The sequence below is a fragment of the Vigna unguiculata genome, chromosome 10 (genome assembly GCF_037176805.1).
Source record: "Vigna unguiculata cultivar grain cowpea cultivar isolate G323 ecotype 2 chromosome 10, ASM3717680v1, whole genome shotgun sequence".
Classification (NCBI taxonomy): Eukaryota; Viridiplantae; Streptophyta; class Magnoliopsida; order Fabales; family Fabaceae; genus Vigna; species Vigna unguiculata.
This window is the reverse complement of record NC_140801.1, coordinates 45,720,183-45,738,005: the sequence shown is the minus strand read 5'-3', so window position 1 is coordinate 45,738,005 and position 17,823 is coordinate 45,720,183. Positions and strand designations below refer to the sequence as shown.

The 17,823-nt window shown below is 32.6% G+C and overlaps 2 protein-coding genes across 2 annotated transcripts; one reads left to right on the top strand and one right to left on the bottom strand.

Annotated features, from left to right (window-relative positions):
• Positions 1–421: 421 nt before the first annotated feature.
• LOC114166530 (subtilisin-like protease SBT4.14) lies at positions 422–5,659 on the bottom strand. Its single transcript, XM_028051280.2, has 11 exons — positions 5,472–5,659; positions 4,853–4,944; positions 4,658–4,755; positions 4,417–4,560; positions 4,193–4,298; positions 3,108–3,621; positions 2,568–2,665; positions 2,267–2,491; positions 2,022–2,130; positions 1,711–1,924; positions 422–1,297 (listed from the first exon to the last, which is right to left on the bottom strand). Exons 1-11 carry the CDS (start codon positions 5,589–5,591, stop codon positions 765–767), a joined length of 2,253 nt encoding a protein of 750 aa, XP_027907081.2. The 5' UTR covers positions 5,592–5,659; the 3' UTR covers positions 422–764.
• A 3,860-nt stretch (positions 5,660–9,519) lies between these two features.
• On the top strand, positions 9,520–17,598 carry LOC114167110 (calcineurin B subunit-like protein). The gene is made up of 14 exons (XM_028052068.2): positions 9,520–10,076; positions 11,199–11,379; positions 11,481–11,540; positions 12,003–12,166; positions 12,257–12,320; positions 12,426–12,491; positions 13,320–13,415; positions 14,648–14,692; positions 15,103–15,173; positions 15,987–16,053; positions 16,406–16,456; positions 16,656–16,766; positions 16,854–16,901; positions 17,002–17,598. Exons 1-14 carry the CDS (start codon positions 9,685–9,687, stop codon positions 17,161–17,163), a joined length of 1,578 nt encoding a protein of 525 aa, XP_027907869.2. The 5' UTR covers positions 9,520–9,684; the 3' UTR covers positions 17,164–17,598.
• The last annotated feature ends 225 nt before the right edge of the window (positions 17,599–17,823 follow it).

Genomic DNA, 17,823 nt, shown 5'->3' with positions numbered 1-17,823 from the left:
ATTAGTTAAGTCTGGTGCTTGTTTAAAGATATTGTTGTGATTGGAGTATGTTATTCTTAAGATTTAAGCATAAAAGAAAATTCAACCCAAAAGACTAGTGAGAGAATAAGTAAGTTCAAGTATCATATCAACATGACTTTTGTTTTTAAATTAAAAAGTCGTCCCTTCCATAAATACATATTGATATTTCATTTCATTTTCTATTTTGAAATTTAAGAAATAAGTGAGGATTTATTAAAAATAATATGCTTTCTCTTAATTTCTTTTTTCGTCATCTAAACCAACTCCCAAATATGTTATTTATGGAATTTTGGAAGCTCCTTGTAATGTCATTATATGGTGGATTCTGCTGAGAGAATAAGAAAAAGATTGAAAAATTCAATGAACCAAAGTTCAAACAAGACAAGAAATCCACTGCTAAGTTTCTCTGGCCTTTGATTCTCATAAAGACTAATTTGATGCTATTTGATCCTCACAAATGAACAAAACAGAGTATTATCCTTCTCCATGCCATCAATATATTCACAACATTGTGATTGCAAGGTTTGATTTCATGAATAAAACACCTAAACTGCAACTTCTATAAGATCATAACTTAAGATTCTCATTTGATGCTTGCATAGCCACAGTAAAATCACAGGGTCAAAGAATTACAATTTCATTATTAACAAAATGTCAACATTGAGCACAAGAAGAGCCATATGTTTTAGCACACAATCAATGAATGCTACAAGCTTGATTATGGCCACAGTTTAACAGTAACCTTATGGACTATAGATAACAATAGGGCTCCTAACAATGTAACGTGTGCTTCTCCAAATAAGGGAACCTGACACAATTTTCATGCTTGCCATAGATTTTGCTTTCACCACTACCTTGAAGCTTTTCTTCTGCAGAGTATGAGAGAAATTGAGGCTTGTAGGTTTCACTGTGATTTCCACTCCTTTGGGAGATTTGATGGTGGCATTGAAGATGGTTGGAGCAGGACCAACATTGGTAACTCTTCTCCTGAAAACTCCTACTGTTGTGCCTGAGTTGTTTTCCACACTTAGTTGCATGGTGGGATAGTTGAGAGCATCATGGCCAAGTCCTGGAAGCAAAGAGGTGCAGTTCACAGGAGAGCCTACTAACACTGATAGAGTGGAACTATTATAGCCCTCATGGCATAAGAACTGGATATATGCAAAGTCATCCATGTCATACACCAAACCAGGGTTCACTGCTCTTGTAGGGCTCACTTGACCAGCACCATAGGCAAATTCTGCCTCCTTGTTAACTCTCTGGCTCATAGGTTTAGCTTAACAAAGAAGTACACATAGACAAGTCACAACTCAAGCCATCTTAAAACATACTGTCTAATTCCTGCTGCTAGTGTCTAAGTCGATCACCAAGACGAATCAATGACTCTCATTCCACATATTGTGTTTTGTTGTTGTTATCATAATGGTCTAAGTTGATCACCAACACAAAGCATTCACTCTCATTCTACTTATGTGTGTGTGTGAAATTAAATTCAGTCTGATCCACGTAAGGGATTGATAAAACTTTTAATCCAAAACCTTGAAACATTGAGTTTATAAATCTTTTTTCTTGCGTGGGGTTTAATTTTGTTATTTCTATCCGATATAGGACTTAGACTCACACTCAAGATTATTCCCAATAGATGAAACAAAACAACCAGCAAAAGTGGAATTTGGTTTTGACTCTCACCTGTGGTAATAATGGCTGATCTGATTGCAGCAGGAGACCAATCTGGGTGAAATGATTTCACATATGCTGCTACACCAGAAACATGAGGGCATGACATAGAAGTTCCAGACATAAGTGTAAATTCTGAAAATTGAGTATCTCCTTTCTCTCCAGTAATTGACTTCATAGGTGTATAAGATGCCAAGATGTTAAGGCCAGGAGCTGTAATATCAGGCTGCAGCAAATAGATTATAAAACTTGCTCAGTTCCTCAAATAGTAGCTAAATGCTCAATATACAAACAGATAACATAATGATTGCAGCCTCTGGTACCTTTAGAATATGTTTAGATGCTGGATTTGGACCCCTAGATGAAAATGAAGCAGTAAATGGAGCTGGAATCTTTACTTCATGTGTCTTATGTATTACTGCAGATGGTGATCTTTGTTTAACAAGAAATTAAAATAAGTCATCTAGAGATAATTCAGTAGAAGAGTGTTGTAACAAAGACTCATTTATGATAAGCTTGTTAAGGGAAAACAAATATGGATAGAGAAATCAAGAGAATCTTATGATACCTTGTGGAGTGTGTATAATTCATAATAATTTGACCTATGCTACTATTCACTATGGTAGCTGGAGCCATGAATATTTGGGCAATATCAAACACTTGGTCACTTTCCATTATAGTACCAATGCCACCAATTCCTTTCACAACAGATTCACTGCCCCAGCCACTTAAACTACAGTATACAAGTTTTCCTTTCACCTTATTTGGATCCAAGGAGCCTTCAAAGCAGAACCTGTCAATGCATTGAATTGTTCTTTGTTCATATGGAAAACATAACTATGTGCTCTCAAAGAATCAAAAAAGAATACCTAGCATTTTCCTTGCTTCCAGAGTTTCTGGCTGCATCAGTCCCATTGACAAGGGGATACTGTTTTTGTTTTGGATTGAAGGTGGTCAGCCCTCCCCCCTGCATTTTCACACAGTTGGATGTATAGGAATGTAGAGTGGATTTTAGTAACCATAAGGGTGGTTATATGATTTTCTTTAGGATTAAATATCTGTTTAGTCCCTAAAATTTGGACGCAAAATTAAAATTTTTTGATACATTTTGCTTCTCAAACTTTAAAAGTAAATGAATATAGTCCTTTTAACTCAATGACATTAACTTTTTCTTACGTGGTAAACGGTGTTCTAAGTTCACATTTGAGCTGAAACTTGTAAAATGGTATAAACAACTTGGAAGGTAAGGTTTTGCATCCACATATATACTTTTCTCTAGTCGATGTAGGATTTTTAACAACGTGAAACTAAAAATTGGTTAATTGTGAACACTAGTGTTTTCATCTTAAAATATGGTAAAGTTGCTGTAGTTATGCAGAACATATGTGAGTGGCAAAGTAAGAACTTACAGAAAAATTCTTTCCATTCCCCAACTGAATGGTGCTCCTGAAATCCCTATCAATGCCACTAGCAGCCACTGTTACAATCCATGGTGCAGTATTTGCAACAGTTGCCATGAATGGTCCATCATTTCCACCTGAGGCCACAGTGATTATGCCTTTTCTCATGGCATGAAATGATCCAATTCCTATAGAGTCCTGCACATAGTTTGGATTCCCTCCACCAATGGAAATGGATATGACATCAACACCATCATGTATAGCAGCTTCAAATGCTGCAAGTATGTCCATGTCTGCACAATCATCACTTGCCCAGCAGACTTTGTAAACTGCCAACCTTGCTGATGGCACAGCACCACGAGCCATGCCTTTGGCTATGCCAAAGAGACTTGCATCTGGGACAACAGTTCCTGCTGCTGTTGATGCAGTATGAGTTCCATGACCAACCACATCTATGGGGGCTAATATGTCAGATGGATCAGGCTTTCCACTAATCTTGAAGTATCTGGCTCCTATGAGCTTGCTTCAAGACATTTAGGAGAAAATGTTGTCACAGAATAGTAGTATTTAATTCAACTATTAAATGATTAATATTAGTAATTATTTTTTAGGATTAAATATGTTTTTTATTCTTGAATTTTGACATAAAATTGGAATTCGTTCATATTTGAAACTTTGATACATGTTGATCTTTTTGACGCGTTAGATGCGTTTTCCAACTAACATTAATATTTTAATCGCGTTCCCAACTGACATTGAACGAATAACGTGTCAAACGGTTTCAAATGCTAGCATGGAATGCAACTTGAACGCCAACAAAATTTAACATAATTTGGTTAAAAGGACTATATTTACTCATTTTTAAAATTTGGGGACAAAAATGTATCAAAGTTTCAAGGATCTAGAATTCCAATTTCATGTTAAATTCAGGACTAAGAACATATTTAACCCTATTTTTAATCTTTTCCTCTACCCACTTATATCAATAGTTTGAAGTAAATTACTTTCAGTTAAGTACATGAAAAATTTAACTAAAACATGATCACAGATTAAAAAAAACAGTGACAAAATGTACAGGAGAATAGGGATGTTACTTATTGCAGCCTGAAAATTTTGCATGTTTATCACAAGTTCCTTTCCATTTAGCAGGTGGAGGACCAAATCCATCGTCCTTGAAGCTTTGAAGCTGAGGAGTGACCCCTATGTGGAGAGACACAATGTCAGTTAAACCATGTAAGTTTCACTATGTGTGTGTGTGTGTGTGTGATATCAAAAACAAGTACGAAATAGTGAAAATGGAATGTAAGGTATGATGAACCTGTATCCAAAAGTGCCACAATTATGTCACTTTCTGATTTCAGTTTTCTCTTAGCAGTCAAAGGTAATCCTATGAAGTCCCATGATCTTGTTGTGTGTAGCTTGCGGTACTGATTAGGGATAACAGAAACCACTTCATCCATGGCTAAATATAGAAAACAAGAAAGTGAAAAAAAAAATGAGTAAAAGTACTCACTAATTGACAAATAACATGAATGAACTAGAGAAAAATGATCACATGCCAGATAAGTTCTTAGCTTCATCCTTGGACAGTTTAGCAGCAAATGCATTAAAGCTCTTTGTGTAGCTGTATACCATGGATTCTTTGGCTTCTAAGATGCTAAGTAAACATAGTTTAAAACAAGAGCTACACTGTCACTTTTATGTGTTGAAGAGTAATAAAGCATAAGAAAATGTTCATGATTTTATTTGGCCACCTTCCTTTAACAGCAGAGAGAATATTTAAATGGGTGTCTAGTGCTATGTCTCTACTCCCAGCATGATCTCCCAGGAAAACAATGTAAAAGTTCTGCATACATCTCAAAGGTTGTGGTTACAATCATATAGAGTACAACAGAATTTGACATGTTAGAACCTAAGCATAAACCGTGAATAAAAGGTTAAGTATGTTTTTAGTTCCTAAGATGCGAAACTGAAATTCGTCCATGTCCCAAAATTTGACACATTTTGATTTCCAAACTTCAAGAACCAATGAATATAGTCCTTTTAACCCAAAAATATCATTTTTTTAGGTGTTAAAGAGTGTTCCAAATTGATATTTGAGTTGGAATGTGTCAACTCATCTAAACAACTCAAAAGCCAGTCTGAAATACTATTTAACACGTAAAAAGAAGTTGACGTCGTTGGGTTAAAAGTATTATATACATTCATTTCTTAACTTTAGGGATCAAAATGTATCAAAGTTTGAGATAGAGATGAATTCCAATTTCACATTCAAATTCAGGGACTAAGAACGTATTTAAGCCAAAGTTAAAATAATGGTGTGTGTGTGTGTGTGCAGACATAAAGAATGATTAAGGAGAACAAATTGATTGCCTTTTGTTTGACAGCATCAGCTGAAGCATTGCTGAGCAGAATGAGCAACAATGGAAACCAGAGAAAAGGAGCAGGAAAGTTTCTGCATGAACATAGTGACATCTTAGGCTTATAATTCATTAACACACAGGATGAACAGTGTACAACTTCCAAGAAGAAGCTTATATACTATAGAAAAGGAAGAATACAGAAGCAGGTTTCAACCAGTTTTGCTTCTTCCAATTTATTAATGAAGGTTTTTGGTGGGGGAAACTTGCAAGCCAGATTACAGAATTTCTGATTCCACCTTTGACTACAGTCAACATCACATTGCTTCTTCAGGATAAACTTCCATTAACATTCTCATTTTCATTATCTTTCTTGGCCTTATCAAATAGCAGTGTTAATGAAGATTAATTTCCCATTATGTTTATCTTTGACTCCTTTCACTAATTTTTATCTAACTTGGACAATTTTATTAGCTTTGAAACTGTAGGGAGGTCACTGTTAAGTGTAGCAGAGACATTGCTTAAAAAAAGAGTCATTTGCATTAAGAACACCTTATTTCTTGAATTCCAATGCAAGAGAGTTAACCATTTGGAAAATATTATTTGTTTTTCATTAGCATGGCTTGAAGTTTAACCTAAATCAATCACAAATTGATATTAAACATGTGATACTCAGCTTTTTCTTATTACCTTATATATATATATATATATATATATCCAAAAAGTTATCTTACATTTTTTTATATTAAAGCTTTCTCCATATTTTTGTTAACTTATAACTTTCAAACTATTTTTTTCTACCCAAGCGTGATTTGTTTGTTGTGAGAAAGGACTATGATAAAATGATGAATATTTCATATATCATTCTCTATTTTGTTTATTTGATTATTAAAAAAAATATAATTAATTAGATAACGAAACGGGGCATATTATTTGAAGTTAATATTATAATTAAGGGTTAAATATGTTTTTGGTCCTTTAACTTTCAGTAAATTTTAGAATTAGTTTATTTCGAAACTTTGGACCAATTTAGTCTTTCATTTTTCGAAATATGTAAATTTAGTCTTTCTAATCAAATTTTCTTAGGTTAATTTGATATTTCGTACACGTTTCATAATAGTATTTAGTTTAACATTAAAGAAAAAATGTGTCAAAAACAATATAAACAACTTAAATACAATCTTCAAATGTGTATGAAACATCAAATAAACTTAACAAAATTTGATTAAAAAAACTATATTTATGTATTTTGAAATATGAAAGACTAAATTGGTCTAAAATTTTAAAATTAACTAATTCTAAAATTCAGCACAAGAGAAAAAAACATATTTGACCATAGAATTAACTATTGGCATATTGGCAAAAAGGAGAAAGAATAAAAATCTTATACAAAGTCATACTTCAACTAACCTCCATCACGTTATAAATAGCACGAGTTCATTATTTTTTATATAGTTGTGTTTTTATCACTCTTAGATTATATTTTATATATTACCTTAATGATTTTACCTAATTATGCTAAGACTTCGATGAATCTTTCAGTTTAAACTAGAAGAGAACTAAAACTTGAAAGATAACACAAAAATCAAACCCATCATTTTAATAATTATCATAAATGTTCTAAATATTTTACATTAAAAAACAGATATTACAAATTTGTCTTAGATACGTATAATATGTTTGGTTAACATGTGATGCCATAAACTGTGCAATAAACACTCAAATAACTACAAATATAATCACGAAATTGACAATTAATTTCATCAACAACTATTAAAAATAGAAAATAGCTTTTTACGATCTTTCTTAAATAAAAAAACTTGCAACCGGATAAATCATATATAAAATTAACAAAATATATTGACTCTAACATAAAATAATGCAACTTTGACCCAAAACTTTAGAATGAACTAAAACATAACACGTAAAGAATAAACCCAAGTAGTGATGTGAATGGAAAAAAACTTTAATCATATCCTAATTACCTAATTAACGTAACTAACTAATACGACCAAATTTAGAAAGATTAGGAATTAATTATTTCAACTTACTAAAAATGGGGATGGGAGGAGTAGGTACGGTTCGGTAAAAAAAAAAAAATTCTTATTGTTATATTTGATAGATTTGAAATTTTGGTGTTTTATGGAGAGAATTGGAACAATTATAGTGTTTTTTTTATTGTATCAAATAATAATTAAATAATTTAAAAAATATAAAATAATAGTAAATAAAATAGATATTATTAAATAATTAATACAAAGGAATACATATTTATTTTTATGTCAAATATTAAAAAATTATAATTATATAAATACGAAATAATATTTCATTTACTATTTTGTTGAGGTTTGTGATCCACATTTATAATATTCATTCAGCATTTTATTATGAGATCTTAAAATCTTTTCAAACAATATTCTTAAAATTGTGTTCCTTTCTTTTAGCAACTTTCTAATTTTAGACTAAATATTACTTTGCCTTTCGCTGAATTGAATATTAATGACAATTAATTTGGTTTGCCACCAATGGTATAAAACACAATAGTGTTTGGTCATTCCTTCTTTTTCTTCTTCTGGTTTTTAAATTTTTATATAAAAACAAAAAACAAAGTAATCTTTTTCAACTGTTATGATGATGAGAATTTAAGATTTATTATGTTCACTAAATATAAATTTAAACTTTTAGATTATATTTGAATTAATTCTTAAAAAAAATTCATTTCATATGTACACCCTAGTTGATCGCATCGACTTTATTTTAGTTTCATGATAAAATTTTACATTGAAATAGTTAATAATTATTATGTGATCACATGATCTAAACATAAAAAAACCATATCCAACACGATTAGATCATACCAAAACCCATGCTTCATTTAAATAATTTTTTCCAACTCTTACTTTACTTTTATCAATGTATCATTTATTTTTCCAAACACCAACGTGAATAAGAGATATACGTTTTTCTTAAAAAATTAAATCCAAAATTATTTTTAAGACAAGGACAATACAATTTTTTTACAAATACATCATTCAAACAAGACTTTTCATGCCACTCTTAAATATAAAAAAAAGTAAAAAGAAATAATACAACAATAAAATTGCCGTGATTATATGAATTTCATTTTTCTGTTAAACTTTTCTGTTTTATCTTTTACTAAACACTAAAAACACACTGTTTTAATATTTAAAGATAATTTTAATATATTTTAAAATTTTAAAATTAGTGATAATCGATATATTTTAAAAGTATAATAAAAAATAATAGAAAAAAATTAATAAAAAATAAACTCGTGCTTGTGTTGACTTCTTTTATAATATTATTAAAGAATAATTCACATGTTTTTCTTAAAAAAACCATTTATTAGTTTATAGTATCTATAAATTAAGCATTTCCAATCACATTAAATTTTTTAAGACTTTTTATTGTTCTTCAGTTTCCAAAATCCAAACTACTTTGCTGCCCAAAGTACAAACAAACTAGCATTCCTCCAAGCATCAACAATATTATTTTTCATTACATAATTTATACAATAATAATAGTAATAATAAGAACATATAAATATTATTTTTTTCTCCAAATCCATGGATTAAGGTTTTGAAGAATCCATGTGAAAACCAAGTGAAAGAGACGAAACACGCCGTCCACATCCATGGCTAGATCGTGTTTCTCTGTGCAAAACGCTTTCTTAAATTAATAATTAATTCTTATATAAACATAAATAAATATATAATATATAATATATATAATAATAATACCAACATATGCCATCTTCCCACTTGTCGTCACCGCACTAAACCGACCTAATTTTTATATATTATCAACAAGTCTAATTAAATTTTAATTCTAATTTAAAAGATAAGAAAAAAAATTTAGCAGAGATTTGAAATAATTGAAATAATTAAGCCTAAAACAACAAAGGAATGAGTGATATATTGAAAAAAAGGAATTATAAATAACATAATGAAATTAATTTTGAATATTTTCCGCAAAGCGACACAAACGTCAACAAAAAACGATAAAATAAAAGAAAAGGAAATAAAATGATGCAGCAGCACCACAAATGAGGCACCGTTGCATTTTCTGATTCATCAACAACACTCGCTTTTTCTTCTTCTTTCTTTCTTTCTTTCTTTTGCGCTCTTCTTTTTCTTCCTAGCCACGTTTCAGTCCACTCCCACTATACAGTATTTATACCGTATCTCTACGGTCTTCTACACCGGCCAATGGCGGATGCTGATCTCACCGCCCCGCTACTCTCCCCCGATCACATCGTACTCACCGTCCACTCCTCCGCCGCTCCCTCCGCCGATGGCAACCCCTACCGCGCGCTCGGATGTGACGACGAGCTCCTTGTGCCGCCTCCGGCAACCCTGGACCCCTTCCGCAACGGCACGCCGACGGTGGAGGGGCTGTATGAGTGGGTGAAGACGGTGCTGTGTCTGCCGGTGGCGCTGCTGCGGCTCGCGCTGTTCGGGCTGTGCCTCGCCGTCGGGTACGTGGCGACGAAGGTGGCGCTGGAAGGGTGGAAGGACAAGGAGAATCCCATGCCGAAGTGGAGGTGTAGGGTTATGTGGATCACAAGAATGTGCGCCCGATGCATTCTGTTTTCGTTTGGGTACTCTTCTGTTTTTTCTTTCGATTACGATTTTTTCAACTGATTTTAGATCTTAGTTAATTTTTTTTCAGTGACCGTTTTTTTTTTAGATGTTTGTTTTGTTTTTAGGATTAAGTGCTTTCTGGGAAGTTGGAACTGTTCTTTAATGATTGTTTCCAAGAATTGTACTGTTGATTTGGGAGAATGACTATTTAGCTAACACGGACTGATTTGTTTGCTTATTTATGTGTTTTTTTGGTAAGAGGGGTTTTGGAAGGAAGTTTTTTTTTTTTCTTTTTTTCTGGAATTATTAGAGTGTATCCAAGGGAAAACAATGGTTTAGGGTACGTGCGGTGAGTACGTTGATGTGGCATTTGGGCACATGCTATTATTGCTCCTGTGGACATGGTAATTTGTTACGTTGTGATGGGAATTGCTTAATGAGGATTGGAGGGCGTGAAGTTCATAACTGTGGTTGGTGAGAAAAAGGACAGATTCAAGTTGAGTGAGAATGGCGGAAGGGACTTTTTTTCGGTTGTGAATGGTGGAAATGGGGCGGGTGATTTTCTCGTTATTTCAGCAGATATGTTTGTCAGTGATTTTTTTTTTTTTTTGTTTTATTCTTGGGTTGGGCGGTGGGTAATGATGGGGGAAAAATAGGTGAATCGCATGCCAGAGAAATGCTAAAATTGGCTTTCGTGCAAATAGTTTTAGTAATCCTTTTGTTTAAGGGAGGACCGGGACGAGTAAAAAAGAAGGAAATATTCTTTATAGTTTTATGAATAAGAATTGGAGGTTTCCTTGTAGTGTTATGTTTTGTGGAAGGTAGCATATGGGCATAGAGTGTGCCATGTAAGTGTACACGTGTGTATAATTGTATAAGAATTTCATTAGAGAGATCAGTAAAAACTAAAAGTAAATTAGAGAAAAAAAGACTGAAGGAAACAAATAATTGCCATTGCGTATTGTATGACCACAAACCTCAGGTAAATACTAGTTTATGTTGTCTCATTCAGGTAAGCATATGATGGTTCGGTTGTTTTTACTTGAAGGTTCTTTTTGTTTTCTACATTGTTTACACACCTTATTTTGGTTCTGAAACATGAATATCTTTGTATTGTTGTCTCCTTCTGCTCATTGCAGCTATCAGTGGATAAAACGGAAAGGAAAACCTGCACCCAGGGAAATTGCTCCTATAATTGTATCCAATCATGTATCATACATTGAACCTATCTTCTATTTCTACGAATTATTTCCCACTATTGTGGCATCTGAGTCTCATGACTCCATACCTTTTGTTGGCACCATTATAAGAGCAATGCAGGTAATCTCATTTCTTGGTTACGTTTTATGTATGCACATTCACAAATACAAGTACACTTGCCATTCAGCCATTTTCCATTTCTTCCACTTCTATGTTTTCAGGTCATATATGTTAACAGATTCTTACCATCATCAAGGAGGGAGGCTATCAGGGAAATAAAGGTAAAACACTTCTATTTGCATGGCTATTGTTATTTGATCTATATATGGAGATTGCTATCGCCTATCTATTCTCATCTTTTGACACTCCTACTTTTTAATAAAATCTCTAGAAAAGTTTTGTAAAATATATTTGATGTGCAATAAAGTGTTTCCTTATTTTTCTTTCTTCTATTGGCCTTTGGAAGGTGTAGTTAAATATGTTATTAGTATAAAATGTGTTAATAAGTAAGGAAAAGTCTAGTTGTCCATAAAATCTTGAAAAAACCACGGACCGAGTGAGGGTTGAGCAAGTTGTAAAGTAACAGTAGCTTCAGATTGTGGAGTTGAATAGCAAGAATTATTCTTAACTAACTGGGCTGAACAACAGATAAGCTGGGCATGAATTACTTTATATAATTTGCATGTTATCAATTTTATAAGCTATTTGATACAGAAATCTGCTTTTAAGGAACTGAATAACAGAGAAGGGCCTCTTGTGATAAATTTCCTCGAGTTTTATTATTTCCTGAGGGGACGACAACCAATGGCAGGAACCTTATCTCCTTCCAACTTGGTGCATTTATCCCAGGATACCCAATCCAGCCTGTAATTGTACGCTATCCTCATGTGCACTTTGACCAATCCTGGTAAATTATTTGTGAAAGCCCTTGCAATTCATTACTGTTGTTTGTAAGAATAGAATATCAAAATAATTGTTTTACATGCAAATTTGTTAGGGGTAATGTTTCTTTGGGGAAGCTTATGATCAGGATGTTCACTCAATTTCACAATTTCTTTGAGGTATACTCTCTTATGGATTGGGTTTTCTTAATAGAGTAATCCATCACTTTGAGAAACTTATTATTTTTTTGAAGTGACTTTGAACTTTTATATTGAATTGAGCAGATAGAATATCTTCCAGTTGTTTATCCCTTGGATGATAAGGAAACTGCAGTTCATTTTCGGGAGAGGGTGAGTTTTCTGGTTTTGTTGTGCAATTTTCATATGTTGTCAGAGGATTTTAATATTTACGCTCATATTTGTAAATGCTGAAAACAATTGTAACAGTATGATCCTTGAAATCTCTATTGGTCTATAAATTTCTGCTGTGAATGAGTTGAAGAAGGTTTGTCTATGGAAATCTTGGAATCTTCATTTACCTCTGGGTCAGTCTGATGTTTTGGTTTCCTTATGAAGGGGTGAACACATTAAGGGTGAACTTTGATGTTAAAGATTGTAAAAAATTTATCTTTGAATTTTTTCACCTTAAATTTCAAGGAGGCACTAATCTGATGGATTGCCGGGTCTAGGTCTCTAGGATCCATCTTTCAAAGTGATGCCAAGATTTAATGGGGATGATGCGCTTGCACACAGGATTCCGGTAGATGGAAAATTTGATTGGTTTAGATATCGTGACTCACTAGTATTACAAAGTGCCTTTCAAAGTTAAAGGAAAATTCTACTGGTCAAATATTTGGGCTAGCAATGCTCCATGTTAGTTAATGTTTATAAATGGCATGCTACCAATACATTAAACTGAGATGATACTGCTGAAGTGGATTAATGGATATATATATATATATATATATATATATATATATATATATATATATATATAATAACACCTATCTAAGGGAATTTGAGCAAATCTCATCTAATATTTTCTAAATATTGCATCCTTTTTCCCTTTTAATCTCTTCTATCACTTTCTTTTGTTACATAGAAGTATACTCGATGATTTGAATTTAATCCGTGTATTAGTTAGTATCTATTCAACAATTAATAAGTGGATAAATGCAGACTAGCCGTGCTCTTGCAACTGCAATGAATGCTGTCCAGACAGGACATTCTTATGGAGACACAATGCTTTATTTGAAAGCACAAGAAGCAAAACAGGTGTGTTTTTCCTATTGGTTTCAATTATATCTTGATTGTAGTCAGTTTAATTTTTTTCTACTTTTAAATTTGTTCGTTTTCTATTATATATAATAGTCAAATTCAAACATGAAAATCAAGTGTCAGGATGGTGTGCATTTATATATTATTGTGTATGTGATGATGAATATCCAGAGTTTCACATATTTAAAAACATTTTTATATTTCAGTAAATGTTGTCTACTGCATGTAATCTCTACTAAAGTGACAACATGGGTATCTCCCTTTTTTTCTCTTATCAAAATCCTAAGAGTAAGTCTCTAATCACCTACATATGTATTCACTTACATTTAGAAGCCAACAAAAAGGGAAGAAAACCAAGAAGTTTGTCACAAGTGAAACTTGTGAAGAGACGACCAAGTAAACAAATCTAGCATACTATTTTTTTTACTTACTGTTTTCTTCATGAAGATTGATGATTTTAATGTGCTGTGGTATGTGTGAAGGACTCCTCTTGGTGTCGAATGGCAATCTGGGTTAAACTGAAATTCTTTTGATGTGTACCAAAAATATTTTTGTGGGCTTGATATTAGAAATCTTTCTTGATGATGGAGACAAATGCCATGGATTTTGAATGCAGCAACTTGAAATTTCTACTATGAAATTGAAATAAAAAATTTATATGGGAAACAGTTGTTGGCTAATCATATCATTATTCTAATTGAGAGAACAAGCGGGTCAATTTTTAACCTAGTCATGTTATTATCTGCTAACATCAATCCTTATCTCCGTCTAATTCTTTGTTACTACTAATATAGATAATACCCAGCAGTTTTAACATCGCCACATGCTTCCATTGAAGTCCTCTTTTTTCCTCGCAAGGTTTTGTTTATTTAACTATTAAAGTGATGTTTACATAAAATCAAAATTCTCATTGGTTAACTTATCTTTCTTTAAGCTTTACAGTCCCACGACTATTTTCTAAATCTCCATGTGTCCACTCTTGAAGTGACTTGCATATGTATAGGGGGATGCTTTGAGTTTTTTTTTTTTTGGATTAAATCAGTGTATTTCTTTAATTATCCACCTTAAGGAATAAAAGGTAGAGTATTAATGCAAAATATAGATACCTTAGGAATCTGGATTATGTTTAATATTTCCTTTCTTTTACATCATTGCTTTAAAAATTTCAAGTTATGCTTAGCATTCCAACTTTGTTGTTGCTGACATTTTAACCTGATTGAATTTTTCAGGAGAACCCCTCAAGTTATATGGTTGAAGTAACTAAGTTTGAAGCAGTGAGTCCCTTAAATAAAACAAGTTTGGATTGATGTTCTATTTCTAAATATACCCTTGACTTCTTTTTTTCTTTCCTGATATTGTCAAGTCTCTGGCAAATTATATTTTTTGCTCAGCTTGTTTAAGACTTAAGTTAGCTTTTGGGTTACACTTTTTAAATCTGTTTCCTTTTTAGTATACGCAAATGCCACTGTAATCCTTTGTCTATGCCAGTGGATGCTATAGGTAACTGATAAGTGGCCAAGATTGGCTCCATAATGTTTGAGCCTAATAGTAATCCTAGTGAAAGGGATACAATATTATGTATTGTGGTATATTAATCATGGTGTTAGTATGACACATCCTATCTCGTTGACGGATATTCCTATGTGTTATTACTGAATAATAATAGAGATTTTGTACTTTTCAGTCATTTCATGTCAGCAGCATGGAAGTGGTGGACTTTCTGGATAAATTCTTGGCCATGAATCCTGATCCCAGGTACTAAGGTCACATTCTTGTAAGTTGTAACTGTAGCTAACTAGAAAAACGTGTATTGCTTAGTACAGTGGGAGGCTAACATTATTAACTGATATTTGGTGGTAAGCATTTGAAATATTGATGATAATCAGTGTTGAGTTTTTACTTGAATTAATGGTGTTAATACATTCCAAAACGAAATAACCTTCTTTGTGGACATGGTTGTTGAAATACTTACGGTTGCTAACTTAATGTATATCCTTGCAAGACGTCTCTTGAAAGAAATTCTTCACAGGAAGTCTTAGAAACCAAGAATTGAAATGAGAAAGAAAATAAATTTTGGACTGAATGTGATCAAAAGAACAAGAAATAGGAGAGCACTCTCTCAGAAGGTTTATCCTTTACGAAGGATCTCCTTTCAATTTACAATGTCATCAAATCTGAATTTCTCCTATCCTTCCCATATATATATATATATATATATATATATATATATATATATATATATATATATATATAACGGGAATCTTTAACGATAATCTATAAGGTACAAGTACACCAAGTACCTCTCCATTGAGCTATAGAAACCTATCGCAAGCTAGTTAATCCTCCTGTCCGTGATTATTGCTGGCAATTCTCAGCTAAAAATCTATCCATCTTGCATTTGCATTTATACACATTGGGGTAAAGACATTAAAGTAAGATAATGGTTTTTGCATCCATGTTTTAGTTCAATATTTTTTTTTTGCTTTTTTTACTAGCAACTGTAACCTATATATGTTGTATTTGGTGAACTTTACCACTTGTATCACGGACTCTCTATCTTGCTTACAGTGGTCGTGCCCAATATCATGACTTCTTGAGGGTTTTAAGACTTAAGGCTTGCCCGCTATCTGCAAAGGTAAGTCATCAAATAGCTTGAAATTTCTTTAATATCGAGGGATTAAATCAAGATTTGATGTTGCGATCTGCATATCTTGTTACATTCTGTACTTCCATTTGCGTGACATGGTTTATGGTATATTATTATTAGAATGCTAAAAGATTTTTACTTGGAATTTTGAAATAATGTTTTCTGCATTCAGTTTTTCTTCCTTTTCTGTGGCATTTTTTCAGCTTAGCAAAATTTATTCTAATTTCCTCTTTTTCATTTGTCTACTTTCTGTTGCCAAAACCTGAACTCGAGCGTGACTTGAGAGTTCACTTTGCTGCCTTTTTCATCTTATTATATTATGTTTTATATTTTATTACAGATATTTTCATTCATTGATGTGGAGAAGTGTGGGACAATTACTTTCAGACAGGTAACTATCTGTGATGATGATGTACCACGTTTCTGTGCTATATAGAAGATTGTTAGTAGCAAATAATACTATGACATCTGTATGCACTTTTTTTTTTTTTGTGCAAAACCAATAACTGCAACACAAGGTTCAAATTGTTCTTGTTTGATTACAACACTTACGTCTTGTGCACTCGCTTGTAATTGCATGTTGCTTCCAGTTCTTGTATGGATCTGCCCATGTGATGTCGCAACCAGGGTTCCATCAAGCCTGTGAAGAAGCCTTTGCTGGGTGTGGTGGTGCAGTAAAGCCCTATATTGTAGAACAAGAGGTATTGTAATCTTTCACCTTCCTATTCATTCGCCTTTACAAAGTGTATGGTTATCTCTAACATGTTTTCAATTCCCTTCAAACTCAGTTACGAGATTTCATCCAACCTGTTATCATCAGCTGGAATGCGGATGAGGTGATTTACATTTAATCTTTTTTCTCTGCATTGTTTGTCATTAAAAATTAAAATTCTTAAACTCTTTGTAGCTTGGCTGACTTAAACTGGTTACTTGTAGGTCAATGAACTTTTTATGTTATTTGATAACGATAACGATGGAAGAGTTGACAAAAATGATTTTGTTTCATGCCTTAGAAGAAATCCTCTTCTCATTGCATTTTTTACACCTCAACCAAAGCAAAAGGAATTTGAAGGTAATGGAGTGATAGAGATAGTGTGATGAATGAATCTCACATTTGATAAGATAGTCTGGCTTTTTAGGATGTTGTCTTTTTTGTGGACTACAAAGAAAAGAAATCAGTAGGGGATTCTTGGTGAATACATACAGTGTAGGGTGCAGTTGCCTCATTTTTTTTTTTTCAATTTTTTTACTTTGCTCTGATTAATTACTCATGAAGCTTAAATATTATGAAGATCTGTGCCATCCGTTCTCTTTTTCTTTTTTTTTTAATATTTAGCTATAGGTGAGTTTTCACAGGTAGATGTGAGTAACCTGGGTGTTGTGATCACACTGATCCAACATTTGAGTTTACATTTGAGTTTTGGTTCAGATGGGTCAGTGTGGTTCATGTAGAGTTTGAGCCATCGTGTCAATTTGTAACAAACATTATAACTGTAATTTTCAAAGATGTGAACATGATGAAAGTTGGATTTAGATTTGAGTCTCAATGAAAGACTGACATATGCTGCTTTAGAATGTTATCATAATTTCGTATATTTGTTATGTTGAGAAATAACTCTCAGATTAACAACCTCCATGCTTTAGAAATTAATATATAAGAATTAGAGTTAGCACATTCTCATTCTCTTACATTAGATGGAAAGAAAATAATATTGAAAGAAATCAAATATGTATTATCATGTTTTATTCTAAACAATG

What these genes read in the sequence shown, in the direction of transcription:
- LOC114166530 (XM_028051280.2), bottom strand. Translation starts at nt 5,591, where the DNA reads ATGAATTATAAGCCTAAGATGTCACTATGTTCATGCAGAAACTTTCCT. An exon ending in CATCTAAACATATTCTAAAG is followed by an intron (nt 1,925 to 2,021) that starts GTACCAGAGGCT and finishes TATTTGCTGCAG; the next exon opens with CCTGATATTACAGCTCCTGG. An exon ending in ATCAGCCATTATTACCACAG is followed by an intron (nt 1,298 to 1,710) that starts GTGAGAGTCAAA and finishes TTCTTTGTTAAG; the next exon opens with CTAAACCTATGAGCCAGAGA.
- LOC114167110 (XM_028052068.2), top strand. Translation starts at nt 9,685, where the DNA reads ATGGCGGATGCTGATCTCACCGCCCCGCTACTCTCCCCCGATCACATC. An exon ending in CCATTATAAGAGCAATGCAG is followed by an intron (nt 11,380 to 11,480) that starts GTAATCTCATTT and finishes CTATGTTTTCAG; the next exon opens with GTCATATATGTTAACAGATT. An exon ending in CCTATATTGTAGAACAAGAG is followed by an intron (nt 16,767 to 16,853) that starts GTATTGTAATCT and finishes CTTCAAACTCAG; the next exon opens with TTACGAGATTTCATCCAACC.